At 37.8% G+C, this 18,953-nt stretch overlaps 1 protein-coding gene across 2 annotated transcripts in view; it reads left to right on the forward strand.

The window, feature by feature from the left end:
* LIN7A (lin-7 homolog A, crumbs cell polarity complex component) overlaps positions 1 to 18,953 on the forward strand; it is a 117,553-nt gene that overhangs the window by 31,842 nt on the left and 66,758 nt on the right. For both annotated transcript variants that reach the window (XM_025882478.2, XM_073900606.1), the window contains exon 2: positions 10,008 to 10,126. In XM_025882478.2, coding sequence (XP_025738263.1) covers positions 10,008 to 10,126 — 119 coding nt within the window. The remainder of the gene's footprint in view (positions 1 to 10,007; positions 10,127 to 18,953) is intronic.

Genomic DNA, 18,953 nt, shown 5'->3' on the forward strand with positions numbered 1-18,953 from the left:
CAAAAAAGGAATGTGCAACTTTTGACTTCCTGAGGTGTCAGGTAATGGTAGACAAATCAAGATTCAGTTTTAGCTGCTTGGGAAAATTAGATGAATTTTAAAAGGGGGAGGGTGGGTGTGGAGGGAGAAGAAAAGAACAAGAAGGAAATGCTGATTATAGTTCCTAGAAAAACTGGGAAACATTACTCATTCTGACCACATAATGGATTGTTTAACAAAGAAAACTATCTTAAGCTTTGTATACTAAAGATTTGTTTATTGGGTAAGTAATCACTTTCAAATGAGATAGGTACCTTCCATTTCAGAGAGTCTCTTAGCAACTACAGCTTTTATTTTGTAGCATAAATTGTTCCCTTGGTTGTGGTAGGTTTGGCAAACACTTTAAGGAGAGTCTGGGCCAGGATTTGTCATTTTATAAATTCATGATTTAAAAATTCTAGTATTGTTAAATTTTTTTTTGTTATATATTCCAATATCATCCCAAATCCCATGAAGAAAAGTCATCCTGTTTTTGATAAATAACAAAGTAGGATATTTTTAAGAATATAGTGAAGTTTTATTTGAGCACATTTAATTTGGGCTAATTCTTTTTTCGGGTTTAGTTATGCAGTTAGTCTGCATTTGAGGAACATGGCGAGTTGTTGGTGGATCAAAGCAGAGATGATTGGCAGATGAGAAGGACACACTGATTATCATGTCTTATTAGTAACCTGTAAAGTGAGAGGGTTTCCTTTCATAAACAGAGCAATGGAAGTGCAAGGCATTATTGACCATTTATTTTGTTGGTACATATGTTCTGCTGTACAGCATTAGACTTTTAAACTGACCATTTACCTGCCTAGTGGGAGCTGATTAGTACAATTTTAGGAATTTTGCAACCCAGTGATATCATACTGTTAGTTTGGAAGCTGGCCTTGGTAGGAGTATTTACATAACAAATCAGCAAGTGTTACCAATCAGGACTTTTGTCTTATTTTGTTTTGTCTTTTTGTTGTGGAGAGCTGGTTGTTGATTACTTACCAGGAAACCACTGTTGCTATTGCTCTGCACCTCACTTACCATGTTGCATTGACCCTGGTTTTGCCTGTTCTTCTAACATACAGACTTGCTCCCCTCAATTTAGGGTCTTTGCTCTTGCTATTCTCTGTCTGGATGCCCCTCCTTTGGATTTCCATAAGGCTGGCTCCTTCTGAACATTCAGGTTTCACTCCTAATGTCACCTTTCCAGAGAGGTTTTCCAAGACTATCTTAATCAAAGGACCATGGGTGACTCAACATCATCAACCTTAGCTCTGTAACTTAGAATAGTGTCTTTAAAGTTACGTGCTTGTGTATCATTTAGCTTGCATCTGGTTGCAAGCCACAGAAAACCAAACAGTAAAGCCTGTATTTGTCTAGTAGGCAGGAATCATGGGGTTGCACATTCGAGGCTAGTACAACAGCTCAGTGATGGCATCAAGGGCTGGGCTCCTTTCTTTTTCCTGCTCCACCTTCCTTAACACGTGAAGGTTCTTTGCATGATCACAAGCTGGGGAAAGAGGAAGGGTGCAAAGACCAACTCTCTGAAGGCATATGCCAGCAGTTTGTCCACTTAAAAAGCCGTCTTAGAAGCGTACCCAGTGACTTGACACTTAAAACAATTGGCCAAGTGACAAGAGTCTGGAAAGAGAAGTATGTTTGCTTTCCAGCTTTTGTAGTAGAAGGCAAGGGACGTGAGGGTTTTAGATGGCTTTAGAGTAGATAATTCATATTGTTTGGCACAGTACCCAATAAATGTTTATGGAATTAGTGAACAATATGCTTTAAATGACCCAGCTCCATCTTCATCCAAGTTCCAGATGGAGATGAGTCATAGGTCAGATTCTGTAGTCTAAATGTCAGTCAAGTTAATAAAAATTCATCATTAAGGAAGAAGAAAATGGTAATTGGATTATTCCAGATCACTGGAAGCTCATGCCACTTAAGTGTCAATATTTTCTTGTTTTGGGTTGTAAGGTCCAACCTACCTTAAAGGAAATCTTTCCAAAATAGGTTATCTTACTATCAACAGGTAGTTGATGATTTGATCATTTGTCAATAATCAAAATATGTTATCAGGGGCACTTGGGTAGCTCAGTCGGTTAAACACTCAGCTTTTGGTTTTGGCTCAGGTCATGCTCTCGGATCTGTGGGATCGAGCCCTGGGTCGGGCTCTGTGCTCAGTGTGGCGTTTGATTCAGATTCTCTCTCCCTCTCCCTCACTCTCTCTCTCTCAAATAAATAAATAAAATCTTAAAAAAATATGTTATCAATACGAACACGTTGATTATACCATAACACATTGAGGGGTTACCTCCTGGAACTTTGGACAGTGTTATGACTCTTTGCCCCAGCTTACAATGGTCCTTGATGCTATATTAAAAAAAATTTTTTGCCATACCTTTATTGTTTTATTTCTAATCCCTTTTCTGTGGCAGGATAGAGAAATAAATAAGAGCATGGCCACTGGGATCAAACACATATGGTTTTGGATCCTGGCCCTATCATTTACTAGTTGTATTGTTTTGAGCCAGATAATTCATCTTTCTGAGCCTTAGTTATTTGTTATTTTTCTTTAACTACACAGCGGAACAGTAATAATTCTTTTATATATTGGTGAGGATTTTACAAAATGATATAAAAACAGCAAATAAGCACTGGATAGATGATGACCTCACTTTGTTCTAGATCACATATTAAACTACCTATGAGTAGTAACCTGAAGAGTCTGTCTGTGATCTGCTTCCTGCATCAGCCTCATCTGAGAGGACCATTACAAGAGCAGATTTCAAGGTTCAACTCTCAACATCTTTTTTTATTTCAATTTTTAATAATAAATGGTCATGTTGACTAAAATTTGAGAACCACTGCCTTCAGCCCTCAAGCAAGGATTTGTTGATCAGATTAGTTTAATCTCTGTTAATGACCTCGGAGAGCTGCTGGGAATGATTTTAAGAATAGGGATTCCTGAGTCACATCTCAATGTAGCCCAGATTCTACAGCCATATTGCTGAGATTCAAATCTTAACTCTACAACTTCCTGTTTCCCTGGGGAAGTAATTTTAACTCTATTGGTCACAGTTTCCTTTTCTGTAAAATGGGGGTAATAATAGTACCTACTTCATAGTGCTGTTAAGAGGAGTAAAATGTTTAAATCAGTGCCATACTAAATACTAGACATAACAGCTATTACTACTATAAGTTAGCATTGCTATTTAAAATCCCTGGGGTGTACGTTGAGATTCCATATCAGTGATTCTCAGTATGGCCACACATTGTAATCACTGGGGAGTTCTGAAGATCCTGATGGCAAGACCATACCCCAGAACAATGAAATCAGAAATATATGTAGGTAGGATCTAGGTATATGGTTTTATTTTTTTTCCCAGTGTTCCCAGGTGATGACAGTGGGTAGCCAAGACTGAAAACCACTCCTCCCTGCCATTTAAAAGCTCTCCTGGTGATTCTGATGATCAGACAATACTACCTGAGAGAGGTATACTGGCAAATGGAATAGGGGTTAATCTTTATTGAGGGAGGAAAGATTAAGAGCTCAGCCTCTGACCAGGAAAGCCTGCAGAGCATAAAGCTATTATAAAAGTACTGAATGTTGAGGGCAAAAGCTGCTAAAAGAAAAGCTGTGAATGGAATTAAAATAAAAGGCACAGGGTTTGGAATCACTTAGATCTGGACTCCACACTCAGATCTCTTGTTTGTTAATGAGGTACTTAAATCTCTCTAGAAGCTTCCATTTTCTCATTGCAAAATGTGGGTATTTACTACCACATAAAGGTTGTTGTAAGGATAAAATGGGTTAAAAGTGTAAAGTTCTTAGCATACAATGCCCCCTACTTAATAGGCATTAAATATTTATTGTTATTGTTGCTTTTAGAAGTGAGGATTAATGAATGGTTAAAGTTAACAACACAGGAAACAACAGATGTTGGCGACGAATCAGAGAAGGGGGAACCCTCTTAAACTGTTAGTGGGAATGCAAACTGGTGCAGCCACTCTGGAAGACACTATGGAGGTTCCTCAAAAAGTTAAAAATAGCACCCTACAATTCAGCAATTTTACTACTGGGTAATTACCCAAAGGATACAAACATACTAATTCGAAGGGCTACATGCATCCCCATATTTATAGCAGCATTATCTAAATAGCCACACTTATGGAAAGAGCCCAAATGTCCATCAGCTGATGAATGGATAAAGAAGATGTGGTATATATATGTACACACACACACACACGAATATTACTCAGCCATAAAAAGGAAAAATCTTGCCATTTACAGCAGTGTGGTTGGATCTCGAGAGTATTATGCTAAGTGAAGTAAGTCAGTCAGAGAAAGACAAATACCATATGATTTCACTCATATGTGGAATTTAAGAAACAAAACAAATGAACATGGCGGGTGGGGGGCGGGGAAGAGAGGCCCCCGGACTCTCTTACCAAGAAATGGACTCTTAACAAACTGATGGTTACCGGAGGGGAAGTGGTGAGGGGTGGCAGGGATGGGTTAAATAGGTGATAGACATCAAGGAGGGCACTTGTGATGAGCACAGGGTATATGTAAGTGATAAATCACTAAATTCTATACCTGGAAGAAAAGATTATAATAACATTGTTTGGTGACAGATGTTAACTACACTTATTATGATGAGCACTGAGTAGTGTATAGAATTATTGAATTGGGATGTTGTATGCCTGAAACCAATATCACACTGTATATTAATTATATTTCAATAAAAATTATATTAGTAATATATATTAAAATAAAGAAGTGAGGATTAACAAAATCCAGGATATGAGAAAGAGCGAGGGGGAAGGGTAATACCCCAGCATTTCCTTAGAAAATGGGATAAATGCTACATAGAGGGATGAACCTGAGAGTTGGCAGGCCAGAGGAGGAGTCCGTTTCAGGAAAATATTCTGAGATCTTCTTGTTTTCATTGTTTGTCTGGCAGCCTTCCCAGTCCTTATCTAATATTCCTCATAGGCTGAGCTAAACTAGTAAATCCAAACTTCTATATTAGTAACCAAATTTGGTAGAATAGTTTCATGAAATAAGTGCAAGGAGGTTCTGAATAAGAACCTTTAGGGGACACATTAATAAGGTATGCACAGTATTGCAGTGGTTTTAAGAACAAGTGTTTTGCTGACTCGGAGGCTTCTTTCGCTCCCTTCCAGATTCTGGCCTTGCAGATTTCTGGTACTTTTACAGAGCTAAAGGGAATCAGAATTCCATTGAAAACTCCGGTCTCATATCCAGTTTATTACTCATCAACTCTTTGCAGCACTAGCCAGGTCTGGGCTGGTGGGACCTGATTTCTCCCACTTTTGGTCCTTAGACCTCTTTTGGCTTTTACCAACTGCTTGTATATCCCATGACCTCATCCTGCTCGATTCTCTTGGGTGGGTTCCAGCATGATGGCTCAGGCTCCAGTGGGCTCTGCTTTCCAATTCTCTCCCTCTGATCAGATAGACATAGAGGGCAGGCAGGCCACCAAGTCCATTGTCTGTGCAACCAGGAAAGATTCTAGACTCCCTTCTTGCAGGCACCCCCAGCAGCTACCATTGGTTCTATTGGGAACACTCCTCATTGGATAGAAGGGAAGCAAAAACTTAGTATTCTGACCCAAGCTAATGACATAACACTTCTCCATGAGTTTTCTTTCCTCTCACAATTACCTCTTACTAAGGATTGGAAAAGGCCTATGGTGTAATGTAATAGGGCTGGACCAGCTTTTAATGGGGTGTGACTGGTTTCCTTGATGGCTTTTTTTTGAATAATATTTCTTAGCCTTGGATGGTCATAGGAATCATCTGAAAGCTTATACAAACAAACAAACAAACAAAAATCCTGATGACTGGATCCCAGTCTTGGAGATTTTGATTTAATTAGTGTGGAGTAGCAGGCTGGTTTAAAAACTCTGCAGGTGATTCTACAGACAGCCTTTATTGGGAACACTGTTTTAGAATGGGGTGCTACTTAACACTAATTACTTTCATTCATGAGCTTTTACCAGTCATTTGGGGACTCCTGGAAAAACCCTATTCAGTGTTACACAGGGTATTAAAGAATAATGGAAATGTGAGGATTCCTGGAATGCTGGGACCGATAGGAACCTGAAATATCATTTTATTTACTTTCTCAACAAATGGGGTCTGTGAACCAGCAACTTCAGAATCACTTGAATTGTTTGTTTAAAAGACCTATTCCTGGGCCTTATTTTCACACCTTCTGAATTAACCTCTCTAAAGTGGGGGTGGAAGGTCAGGAACATATGTTTTAATAACTTCCCCCAGGTGATTGTTAAGCACATTCATGGTTTAGAGCCATTAATCTGTATCAGAGCTTTTCAACCCTGGCTGCACATTAGAATCACATAGGGGCTATAAAAATACCCATGCCAAGTAGACCAGTGGTTTTCAACCTTGGCTGCACTTTAACATCACCTGCAGGGTTTTTGAAAGCCCCATGCCCAGGCCCCACACTGTGCCAATCACATCGGAATCTCTGGGGTCGGGACCCAAGCATCTATGGTTTTTACAACTCTCTAAGTGATACCAGTCTACATCCAAGGTTGAGAACCAGTGTTCTGAATATTCTGGTTTAATTTGGGGGGCAGGTGGGGGCAGGGGAGTCTCAGGCATTGATAGTTTCAAATGTATCCCAGATAATTGTAATGTGCAGCCAAGGTTGAGAATTCCTGAGTATTCAGGTTGGGGTCATTTTCAGCTTTTCTGAACTTCCCTCATGTGGTTACTCAGTGGCCTTTAGCCTACAGATGCAGGCTTGCCTCCTTCTCCCACACTAGGTCCATGCCAGTCTTGACCAAGGAGATCTAGTCTCTTCAGAAGTTATGTGTCTGTCTAGACACAAACCTCTAACCCCTGCTTTCCTGAGTTAGTTTCATTAATCTATTACACATTCAGTAAGTGTGTATTAAACTTAATTAATTAAATCTTAATTAATTAAGATTAATTAATACTTAATCAAGTACTCTGCATTGACCCATGGATATAATGGCAAATAAGATAGCATTCCTGACACCTGGGGAAGTTTATAGATTTGCAAGGGTAAAGGAGGGAGATATACATGCAAACAGAGGCATAGGAGAGAGTAGTAATTATTACAATGGATGAGTGAAAAGAGAACTATGGGAACTGAATCTGCCTTGGAGAATCAGGAAAGACATGTCTAAGGAGATGTTATTAAGCCACGTCTTACCCCATGATTTAAGACATCTTCCATGATGTGATTTCTCTCTACTCTTGCCATGGTTTCAACTTGAGCCATACCAAACTCCTTTCAGTTCTCTGTCCCACACTCTCTTGACAAGACTTCAATCTGCATTGATTTGCCTGGAACATTCTTCCCCTTTTCCCCAACCTTCACCTCCTACCTAAAACTGCTTAGTTATTAATTCCATGAAGAGGCCCTTCCTGGCCTCCTGAATGATGATAAATGCCCTTGTTATACATCCATGCACCAACCTGTAGTGATTCTTTTATAGGACATGCCCACTTTCCTGCATGTCTGTGACCCCTCGAACCTATAAATGTCATGAAAGTGACAACAACCAGCTGTGTCCTTTACCACCGTGTCCTGTGCATAGCATGGTGCTAAGGCATTACTGGATGAATGACTGGATGAATGACTTAATTGTGTTCCAGGAACAGGGGATGATGTGTGCAAAGCCATACAGGTTGGAATTCAGGGCCACGTCCTAGAATAACAAAAATTATGGATGTCCAAAATAAGAATGAGCAGGGAAGAGTTTTTAGAGATGAGTCAGAAGAGGTTGGTTGTTAAGGGCCTTGAGTGTAACCCCACATGGTCTGAACTTCACTTTGTAAGCAGTGGGAAGCCAGAGAAGGTGTTATGTGGGGGAGGTAATAATGAGGTTTATCATTCAGGATAGTCACTCTGGAAGCAAGGTGGAGGATGGAATGAGCAAGAAAAGGCTAATTTAGAGAACAGTTGGGAGATGTTCCAGTACTATGAGGGAAAAATAATAAAAGCTTTTCTGAAGTAATCAAGCAAAAGGGCTCCATTCAAAAGGCATATTTGAGATAGAATCTCTAGCCATCACTGAATAACTGCATGTGGGGGTGAATGTGAAAGATGATGCCATTGTCTAGCTTGGAGGACAGCTGGATGGGGGTGCTATTAATGGAATTATGGAATATGGAAAGAGAAGAGCTAGTTTCAAGAAAAAAAATATTTTTTTAAGACTTTATTTATTTATTTGACAGAGAGAGAGAGAGATAGCCAGAGCAGGAACACAAGCAGGGGGAGTAGGAGAGAGAGAAGCAGGCTTCTTGCTGAGTGGGGAGCTCAATGAGGGGCTCAATCTCAGGACCCTGGGACCATGACCTGAGCCGAAGGCAGATGCTTAACAACTGAGCCACCAGGTGCCCCCAGAAAAAAAATATTAATGAGCTCAGTTTTTAACATGTTGAGAGTTCCATATGCTTATGGATATCTAGGTAGAGTCTTCTGTACAGTTAGAAATGCATAAAATTCTTAGCTTGGTAACTTATTGACTGTGGATATGGCTGGTATTGTCCAATTGACTACATTAACTTCCAGTTTATGTACAAAAAAGACAAACTTTTCAAACTGTCATTGTTGTTTTGATTTCATGACTTTTGCTTCTTTGGGCCACAATTGGCAATCAGTTGGCAATACTTCAAGGGAGATTCTCCATTAAGGTCACTTACTGGTTATTTTCTTTGATTAGATACATACAGGTATGCCAACCGCCCCTAAATTCTGAGGAGGTAATGATTTTATTATAGGTAGCAATGCTGTTCTCTTCTTCTCATTTGTGAGTTCAGAAAGGAAGTGTGTCTTATTCTTTTTGTTAAACTTAGTGCCTGGTCTAATAGGAACACAAATTAGTGGATGGATGGATGGATGGATGGATGAATTTATAATCTGATGACAGAAATATGGGATGCTTTCTGGAGCTAATCACTTAGGAACTGAGAACCTTCTATCTTATACATAAATGCCTATGTGACTCTTCACTGAACTACCGACTACAACAACAGGTAGAAGAGATCACTTTAAGTATTTTTAAAATGGCCTTTCATCATATCATTTTTTCTTGGCAGTACAAAACCACCCTGGGAATTTTAAAGCTATAAAAGACAGTATTTCTTTTTCTTAAAGACAATATTTCTTGATACATTAACCTCTGACATTGTCAAATAAAGGAGGAACATTTAACTTAATTGTTACAGGAAATTCTTTTGCTTGGTACTGTCCTAGAAGCTGGTAGGTAGGTACACGATCAGATTCTTTAGGAAGATAACCCCATGGACCATATGAAGAGGCTGGAGGAGAAGAAATGACTCTATTTGAACAGAGGAGAGATGATGATGAGGGCTTAGAATAATAGAATAGCAGTTAAATGGATAGAGCCCATTAGTTAATTAATTAATTCACGAAATATTTATTCACTGTATTATACCAGACACTGGGGATGCAAAGGTAACCAAACTTAGATAAGTTCCTACCCTATGAGATTTTATCAATAAGTGGAAGAAAAAATGCACTTGATCAAATCATGATACTAATAAATGTATAACTGCAGATGTGATAAATGTAGTATGTGAAAGGAAAAGTCAGACCGCACACAGCACCTCAGAGGTAAAATTGACAGGACTTATTTGGTTATTGAGGTATCAATAAAAGACATGTCTCCTACTCTTCTTTCCTGAAAGAATATTCAAACTGATTTTTGTGGCAGAAATAACATACTTGAAATGCCACCGAAGAAGGCATATCCAGTGACGAATTGTGTAGAACAAATTAAAATGACTTTTTACCAAAAGATTAGATCAATAAGCTATGAATTTTAAGTTGCGACTTTGCACCACTTATTTTTCATTGCACCATTCAACTGGAATGATAGTACTTTGCTGATGAGATACGGTTGACTCTAGATCTCTCTATTTTGATTTTATTTTTTCAGATGTTGCCAGAGCAATTGAATTATTGGAAAAACTACAGGAATCTGGAGAAGTACCAGTGCACAAGCTACAGTCCCTCAAAAAAGTGCTTCAGAGTGAGTTTTGTACTGCTATTCGAGAGGTATGAGACTAAAATTTTAATCCCTTATATTTAGCCATATGTCTTCTGAAGAGAAAAACGTGAATTTTCCACACAAACAGTTGAATAGTTAAGACTGGAGCTACATCTAAGCTTTCTGTTTTTAGCTCCTTGGACAGATGATAAAGTATGATTTAGTCTGCTAAATTCTTAAATTAGATCCAGTCAGGATTTATACATTCTTTTAAAACCAAATATTGACCTTATGGTACCAGTGAGGTCACTGCCTCAGCAGGTAACTATTACTTGCTTGTAGTCTAAGTTATTTAGTGGCCACATGAAGTCATATGGAAATTCAATTCAAAATAGTCACAATTCGTGAGGGTTGAGCTTTTCTTAAAAGAACACTCAACTGAATCTTAGATAAATCTGGAAGAGTAACCTCCTACAGACTAATGTTATAGTTATCCAAACATTGCTGTCTAGTGCAATAATGGAAAATCTCTGAACAGACTGATATGCCCTTCTAACAAATCTTTGTAATGCTTTCCTCACTAGTGGGTTCAAGAAGCCTAATGTAAAACAAGTGTGTAGAAATGACTGAATTTTGTATTGACTTGTGGTGGAATTGACTAGTCCACTAATGAATTTAATTGGTTACAATAGAGTTCATTTGAGATGTATATGCCATATCATTTTTTGAATAAAATAATATTAAGTAAGCCCATCATTTCTTCCCCATCAGGTACTAAGTAATAATTCATTACTGAGAACCTAAAGTCCATAAATCCAGCATATTTGCTCTGCTAGAAGTCCCCAATAATAAATTATCTACTGTCATTCTCTCCAAAGCCAGTTGAACCCAGTGACTACCTGGAGAGTTTGTTCTATAGTGGAAGACATACACTTGACAAGGAATACTTGTTATCAACGTCCCTTCCTCCTTGCAATTCTACCTGTAGCAAATGCACTTATTTTTACCTCAATAATGCTAATATATGAGTATGGGAAAGACCTAGGTGACTAAGATAGAGACATACAAAACCTCTTTCACTACAAATTTAAACTATAGCCTATCCAGTGTGGTTACAATTTAGATTTTGCTGAGATTTGACTTAGACTGGGCTTGTGCTAAATATTTATCAGGTGAAGTTGTTCCCTGTTTAATTTTTGTTTATAATGAACACAGCTTAAGTATATAACCATAATTGTGTCTCTAAGTTCAAAACTATGAATTTAACCAAAGGCTGAAAGGAAATTTCTCAAAGTGTATGAGTTCTCGGCCACCAGGAGCCCAGTGGGAAAGGAATAGATATGTGGAAACCCCGTGGGTCACTCTCAGTTAAATTCCTGTAGTCACTCTGTAGATCAAGGTTAGATCCCCTCTACACTCTTTTCTTCCTTCACAGAGTGTTACTCCTCTGAGATTTGATGGCTTATTTTTCATTTTTAGATATTCTATCATCTCTTTTACTTTCCACAGAACTAACTGAAGGATAGGACACAGCAAATATATAACTCTGCTCACTGGGAATATGGCATATGGTCAATGCAAAGTCTCTACTTTCATGGAATTTACATTCCAGTGAGAATATGATTAAATAAATATGCAGTACAATGTCAGAGGGTGACAAAACTATGGAAATAAATAAAGCAGGGTTAGGGGTAGTAGGAGTAAAGCTCTATTAAGCTGGGGTGGTAAGAAAATAACCTAACTGAAGTAATGGAACATGTCACAATTATAAGTGGGGTATAGTTTTCCAGGCAGAAGAAACCACAGATGCAAAAACCAAGAATGATCTTAGTCCGTGGAAGGAATATCCCAAAAGCCAGACTGTCTGCAGTAAAATAAGCAAGGTAGATTTCCCCGAGGCAGCCAGAGAGCAGATCACGTAAGGCCTCGCATGCCATGGTTGGCACAGTGGATTTCATTCTAACCATGGGGGAAAGCCCTTGGAGAGTTTTGCCTTGACCTGATTAGATTAAAAAGCTCCTTCTGCCTGCTGTGAGAGAATACAAGTGTGTGGGCAAGAGAAGAAACAAGAGAGTGCAGGAACCAAGTAATGAGCGATCAAGTGAGAGACTAGATGACGGCAGCTTGCAGGGTCAACAGTGTAAGTCATGGGAAGTCCTCGGGTTCCATGTGTGCTTTTTGACAGTTAAGTCAACAGGAATTGTTCATGCTTTGGGTACATAGTGGAGAGAGACAAGTCTCTATTGCCTTTTAGGTTTCAGCTTGAACAATTGGATGAATGGTTACATAATGAGATAGGAATCTTTGCAAATGGGCCAAATTTGGACTATCCAAGAGCTCTGTTGTAGACAAGAGTAAGTTGATGATGCATTTCAGACATCCAAGTAGAGTCTGAGTCTGGAGGTTGAGGGAGAAGTTGGGTCTGGAGATGTAAATGTGGTATGAATATCTGTTCAAATAAATGCACAGGCCTTTTTCTTTAAAGAGTTTGCTAAGGAAACAGAGAATAAAAGTAAAAAAGAAAATAAACATTAAGACATTGTATTGGCATTATAAATATCTCTTCCAAACCCTGTCTGTGGTAAAATGTTCTGTGTGTATCATTAGTGATCCATGTAAATCTATAACTGAACTATGGGCAGTCCAGCAATTTCAGAGGGAAACAAATGATATAATTTGTCTGCCTTACATTTTATAAATCTGGACTCATAAGATTAATTTTAGGTTCATAGTAATGTCCTTATAATAATTTTGTCCTTAAGGGTAATGCATGTTATACAGAAATTTGTTTTCATCACTTCATCTTGACTCACATTCCACACTAGTTTTATGATATTGTTCATATTTAAGTTTGGAATGTTCCTTGTTATTCTCATTATGTCACTCTACATTAACTGGGAAGTAATGGTAAAAATAGCAATATGTATTCAACAATTCTGAATCACAGAATAGTATTGTATCTCCATCTAGTAAAAAGTTCTTCAATACAAATGTAAAATATGAACCCATGTTGCCAGACAGGTGAATCCACAAGCCAGTAAAGAAAAGGGCAGCTGAGAAGTATGACGATGTACAACAACAAATCTCCGAAAATTCAAGTGTTTTGAGTCAAGGATCCTTTCCCTCCTGGTCTCTTGGGTCCTGACTATTATGATGGCATGAAATCTTTGAAGTTATGGTTTCTTATTCAAATTATGCTCAGAATCTCTGTGGTTAAATTATTTGATTTTTCAGGAATATTTGATAGTTAATACTTTCCAGTGTGAAAGTTATGAATTTGTCATGACAGGTAGAGAAAAGACAAAGGACTACAGGGGCATCATCCTAAGTTGCACTTACCAGAGCAAAAACAGGCACAGGTCATCGTCAACAAGACTGTAAAACCTAAATTATGCTCAAAAAAAATTAAGGACCATCAATTGCCAATATTTAAAATTGCCTTACACAAGTGTAACAATGGTTACTGTTGCAATCCCATGTTTTGCTTTACATTTGGATGCAACCACTGAATCAGCTCTTGGCCCATGGGCAGCACTTATATGGGAAGAATGGTTTCATGAAATTTTATTTTGTTTTTTGCTGAAAATGAATGATTAAAAGAGATTCGATGTTTTCTGTCCTTACCTATTCTTCTGTAATCTCTTATAAAGATGGACAAAATTGGGGGCGCCTGGGTGGCTCAGTTGGTTAAGCGACTGCCTTTGGCTCAGGTCATGATCCCAGAATCCCGGGATCGAGTCCCGCATCGGGCTCCCGGCTCAGCGGGGAGCCTGCTTCTCCCTCTGACCTTCTCCACTCTCATGCTGTTTCTCTCTCTCTCTCTCTCTCAAATAAATAAATAAAATCTTAAAAAAAAAAAGATGGACAAAATCATGTTGAGCTCAGGACTGAAGCAAGACCATTTATGTATATAACTAAAAAAGGCACTGATCTATTAATAAATAAGTTTCACTTGAATGCCAATCCACACACAGTTTTAGCCACAGAATACAGATAGTAGTTGGCAGTACTTACCTTGATGTTGTGTTTTATGCTGAAGGATCTTAAAAGGACTTGATTAATAATTAAATTGTACCTATTCTGGGCAAATAATTTTAAAGTACGTGGCAGATAAATGGACTGACACATGATGCTGCTCTCCCATAGTGAGAGGTACCAGCTGACAAGAGAAAGTTCACAGAACTTTTTGAATGAGAAATGAAATAAAAAATTTTTATGGTACTGATATTCCCAGTAAGGACCATTTCTGGAATTTTAAGTGGCTTCTTCAAATTTTAGTTCCTCACTCTATTATCTAGGTTGCATGACCTAAGTTTATAAATTAAAATATAAGGAAATATATGGGTTGAAATATAGGGATTATAAAATGTTGACTTCTGATAAGAGAATTTCCCATGACAATTGAAGGGTGAACTTGAATTGAAATCAAATAGCTCGATTGCCAAGAGATGAACTTTTTCCTGACACTTCCTGTTCTTTGTGCCTCAGAGAAAGAAATCAATAGTATATGAGTGGTCATATTTTAAGAGGACATCCAATTTCTGCAACAAAGTTCAAAGAAATTCTTTCTGAAACTAAAATAATAAAAAAAAACAATGAATTTGTTTACCATCATCATCTTCCAAGTTTTACAACATTCAGGCTTCCTGCTTTCCAGGGTGATGTGCTCATTGATCTCGTGTTTGATGTGCTGCTGAGAGCGGTCTGTGGCGAGGACTTGCTCCCACATTTATGACTATCATATGCATGTGTGAACCAAAAATGCAGAACCGAATGACAGTCACCAAAAACTGCCTTCCTTGGCCAATCACCAGACGCTGTGTGTTGGTATGCTCTCATGTAGTAGAACTGTAGATTAAGAAAATAATCCAACTCCCATATGGAATCATTCTGTGATAGTCAGTAGGATTGTTGGAAAACATTCCCGTTCTCCTCTCCTTCTTAGCACATGTTACAGTTGGATTTCCCCAAACTCCTTAAAGCAGGATGTGGTTATAACAACTGCTCTGGCGAGGAAAATGTGAGTGGAAATGATGTGTGCCACTGCCTTGGTGAAGCCTTTGAATTGTACGTGATATGCCGTGTTCCTTCCTCTTTGCCGTGTGACTAGTGATGTTTTACCTGATAAATGATCAATCAGCCTGGGCTGCAGAGGGAGAAAATGAGAAATACAGACTTTAGCCAAGCTTTTACAAACATGTAGCCTGAGCAAGCAATATACCTTTGTTACTCTAAGCCTCCAGGATATTGGGGTTATGGTACCACAACATAATTCAAGCCATCCTTACTGATAATACACAACCATCAAGCCAAATTTAGCTTGGATAAAGGTTATAAGCAGTAGCAAGCAACCCTTTAACTGCTGTAAAACAAAATTAATTTCTGAAGTCTGTGTTGTTATTTTCAGTAAGCTATGGTAAATCTTTTTAAAGCTATATGAAATTGATAACCAATATAAGTACCCATGCCCATTGGGTGGCTCATAAATTTTAAAAATTGAGATACTTGGTTCGTAGATTTTGCTTCTAGGTTATTTTCCATTTGCTCCTATTCTCATTTTTTTTTCTCCCTGAGAATGGAGCTGGTTAACCCTCCAGCACCACCTCCCACCCCATCTAAGTCTTACACTGTTGCTTTATAAAGGGGTTTCTTTGTTTTATATACTTAAAGTTGTAAGCCACTTGGAAGAAATATTTAGAACATATCAGTCTGCTATTCAATAGCTCTTAGTCTCCAGTGAGAGTCTTTCCCTGGAAAGATCTATAGATTAGGAATTATCATCACAGTGCCTCCCACCAGTAATGTGTGAAATGTCACTGTGAGGCATCTGTCAGGTGGGGGTGGGGGGCAGCCACATCGTTAGAGCAGTGTTGTAGTCAAGTCAACCAATGTTTAAATCCCAACTTGGCTACTTATTTCAGACCTCTCTAATATTTTATTTGTCAATTTTAAATAACAGAATGATGCCATCAGTTTTGAAAGTGATTCTGATAATTAGAGATCATATATGTAAAGTCACATAGCACAGAGTCTGGCATCCAATAATTATGTAATCAGAGGATGCTATTGTAATTAAAGAGTAGACTCCCAAATTATCACTAGGTAGAGTGTTTTGGTAAGTCAGGACATAGAAAATAGATGGGAAGAGAAGTGTTAGTTTCTATAGGCTAGATTTAAGAAAACCCATAAGACTAATAGACATATTCATTGCCCCAATGTTAGTCATGAAACAAAATAAATTGAGCCATTGTACCCTAATGCCACAACCATATGGGACATACCATTATGACACACATGTTTTTTTTGTGCTGTTCTGTACATCTTAATCTACTGTGTGGATGAAAATGTGGACAGTAAATGTAATCAGCTTTATGAGAAAACTAATGGCGGATGGTATGACAGCATACAGATTTATAATTACCTTAAGAAAACACATACATGGATCAATACTGACAAGATGAGGTGAAGTAAGGATACATAGGAGGAGAAAAGAGAGTGGGAGGAAAGGAGAGTGGACGGGAAGGAAGGTAGAAAGCAGAGAGGGAGAGGGAAGGAAGCAAACAAGAAAGGAAGAAAGAAAAAGACAGGAAGGAAGGAATGAAGAGCGGCAGGCTAATGTGGAATCATGGCTTAGCATTGTGTATTGGAAAAATGGCAAGAACATGGAGTCATAGAGAGCACTGACAACGAATTCTGACAACCTGGACTCAAATCCTTGCTTAGCCACTTAATTAAATGATCTTGTGCTCATTACTTAACTTCTATGCTCTTGGTTTTGTGTATCCTTTTTTTTTTAAACATAAAATAAGACAATAATAATTTTATGGGGCTTTTGGGAAGGTTAAATCAAATGAGATTAAAAAGGATAAAACACCTCGACTAACACAGTGCCTAGCTAAAAGAGGAAGTAGTTAAGAAATGATAGCTACTCTGGTGAAAAATTCAGTGGTTTTAGTGACAATACAATAAAATTTTACTGTGTTCTAATAGAAATATTAATTATAAATACAGAGAATAATGGTTCTGTAGTTATCAGTCATCCAAACAAATGAAGAATTTTTCCTCAATAGGAAGATCACATTTTAAGAAAATGTTGACAATCTGGAGTGGTTTTAGAATAAACCAGTATAGTAAGGGATCTGAAAACCTTGCCATTTTACAAAAAGTTAAGGAGTTGGTTATAGTTAACCACAAAAGAAAAAAATAGTGGGTAATATATTTGTCATTTATTATTTGGTAAGATAAAGTGAAAGGGAAGTAACCAATGTGGACCACTGGGTGAAAAGCGGATTTCAGATAACTAGCAAGAACCAGCAATGAACTCACTTGTAATGTAAGAAGCTTCCTATAACAATAGCAGAGGTCAGATGGTCATATTTCAGATCATTTTTGCACAAGAGTTTTTAACTTAATGTCACATATAAACTTCATGTTGTAGGTGAAGTAAAAGCACATATATTTATATGCGTTAATAACGTATATTTATAGACTTACATATAAGTATATATAAATTATAGAATTTATATTTATATGCCTAATTTTTGTTCCCTTCCATTTATGTGCAAAAGTTTTATGGCAAAATATGTTTTTAATGTTTTACTTTAAACATGGATAGAATGGCATGGATTCATTATGTAAAATTATCAATCTGTTATATAATGGCATCTAGAATAGTATTACATTCATGGGAATTAGCAAAAATGTGTCTGACATATGTTTACACATATCTCTTTCTGTTCATATTGAATTTAGCTCAAGTGACAGATGACAAAAGAAAGAAAGCTTGATGGCTCTTACATTTCCCTTGATTTTATTTGCACTGCCAAATGTGATAGGACACAAAAGCTAGATTGTTTCTTGTGTGATAAGTTTCCTGCCAAGAAGAGCATGAAGTCAATAAAGCTTATTTCTGAGCATCCTGAAAATACATCGCACATTAGAGAATTTTTATTTTCTTTACCAAAACTTGTATTTGTCCCAGCGTGTCTTGACATGTCTCCAAGCAAAAGGAATCATAAATAATTGGGGAAAGCTTGATCAAATCAGGTACTCTAGAAATGTTTGAGCTGGTGGGTTGCTCAGAACTACAAGAACAATAAAAATCTAAAAGAGTGCCTCTGTTCATTTGGTGTAACCTACTTCTGAACTCTGACATTTTGCTAATCTTTTGAAGCCAGTTATGGTGAAAATAGCAGCTGTACCATTCCTGCTTGGCATGCAGTTTATGAAAACTATGATTGTTTCAGTAAAGCTCTGATTTTTAGCTATCCTGTGAGTGCTGATGGTCCTACTGAAGTCCGTGTGTGTGTGTGTGTGTGTGTGTGTGTGTGTGTGTGTGTGTTACCCTGTGGATACTTTAAAGACCAATTTTTTCCAACGGTAAAAAGTTTCTTTGCTCTGCAAAACTCCTAATGGAAGAAAATTCTTCCTACTCAGTGTACATGTGGAATACATATGCAGTTTCACTTTTTATGGAGACTTACTACTTTTCAACATCAGCATGCATTAGTGTCAAAGACTGACGATTATCCTAAAAGATGCCTTGCCTCCTCCCTGTGAAAAGTGGCCCAATATTTTCAAAGCCATATCCTAGAACCTCTATATTTTTTAAGGTTTTATTTAGAAATAGTGCAAACTGTGTGCTTTTTACTGTCAAAACTTTTGTTTGTTTGTTTGTTTGTTTTTGGCTTTCCAGAGGGTGTTAATGCACTTTGTTGAACTTGGGTCAGAAATTTCACTTTATTCATTTTTTTAAGTATCTGATTTATTTTTCCTTGTATCTTAGAACAGTTTGACAAGAGAGGTTCATTTGTGACTAGACTTTCTTGTAGTAAAATCTAAAATGGCTGTAAGAAGGAAGCTAGTCATCAGATTCCAGATTCACTGTATGATTGC

Source organism: Callorhinus ursinus, unplaced genomic scaffold (genome assembly GCF_003265705.2).
Source record: "Callorhinus ursinus isolate GAN/ISIS: 27379988/994484 unplaced genomic scaffold, GSC_fseal_2.0 scaffold14, whole genome shotgun sequence".
In the NCBI taxonomy this organism is placed as follows: domain Eukaryota; kingdom Metazoa; phylum Chordata; class Mammalia; order Carnivora; family Otariidae; genus Callorhinus; species Callorhinus ursinus.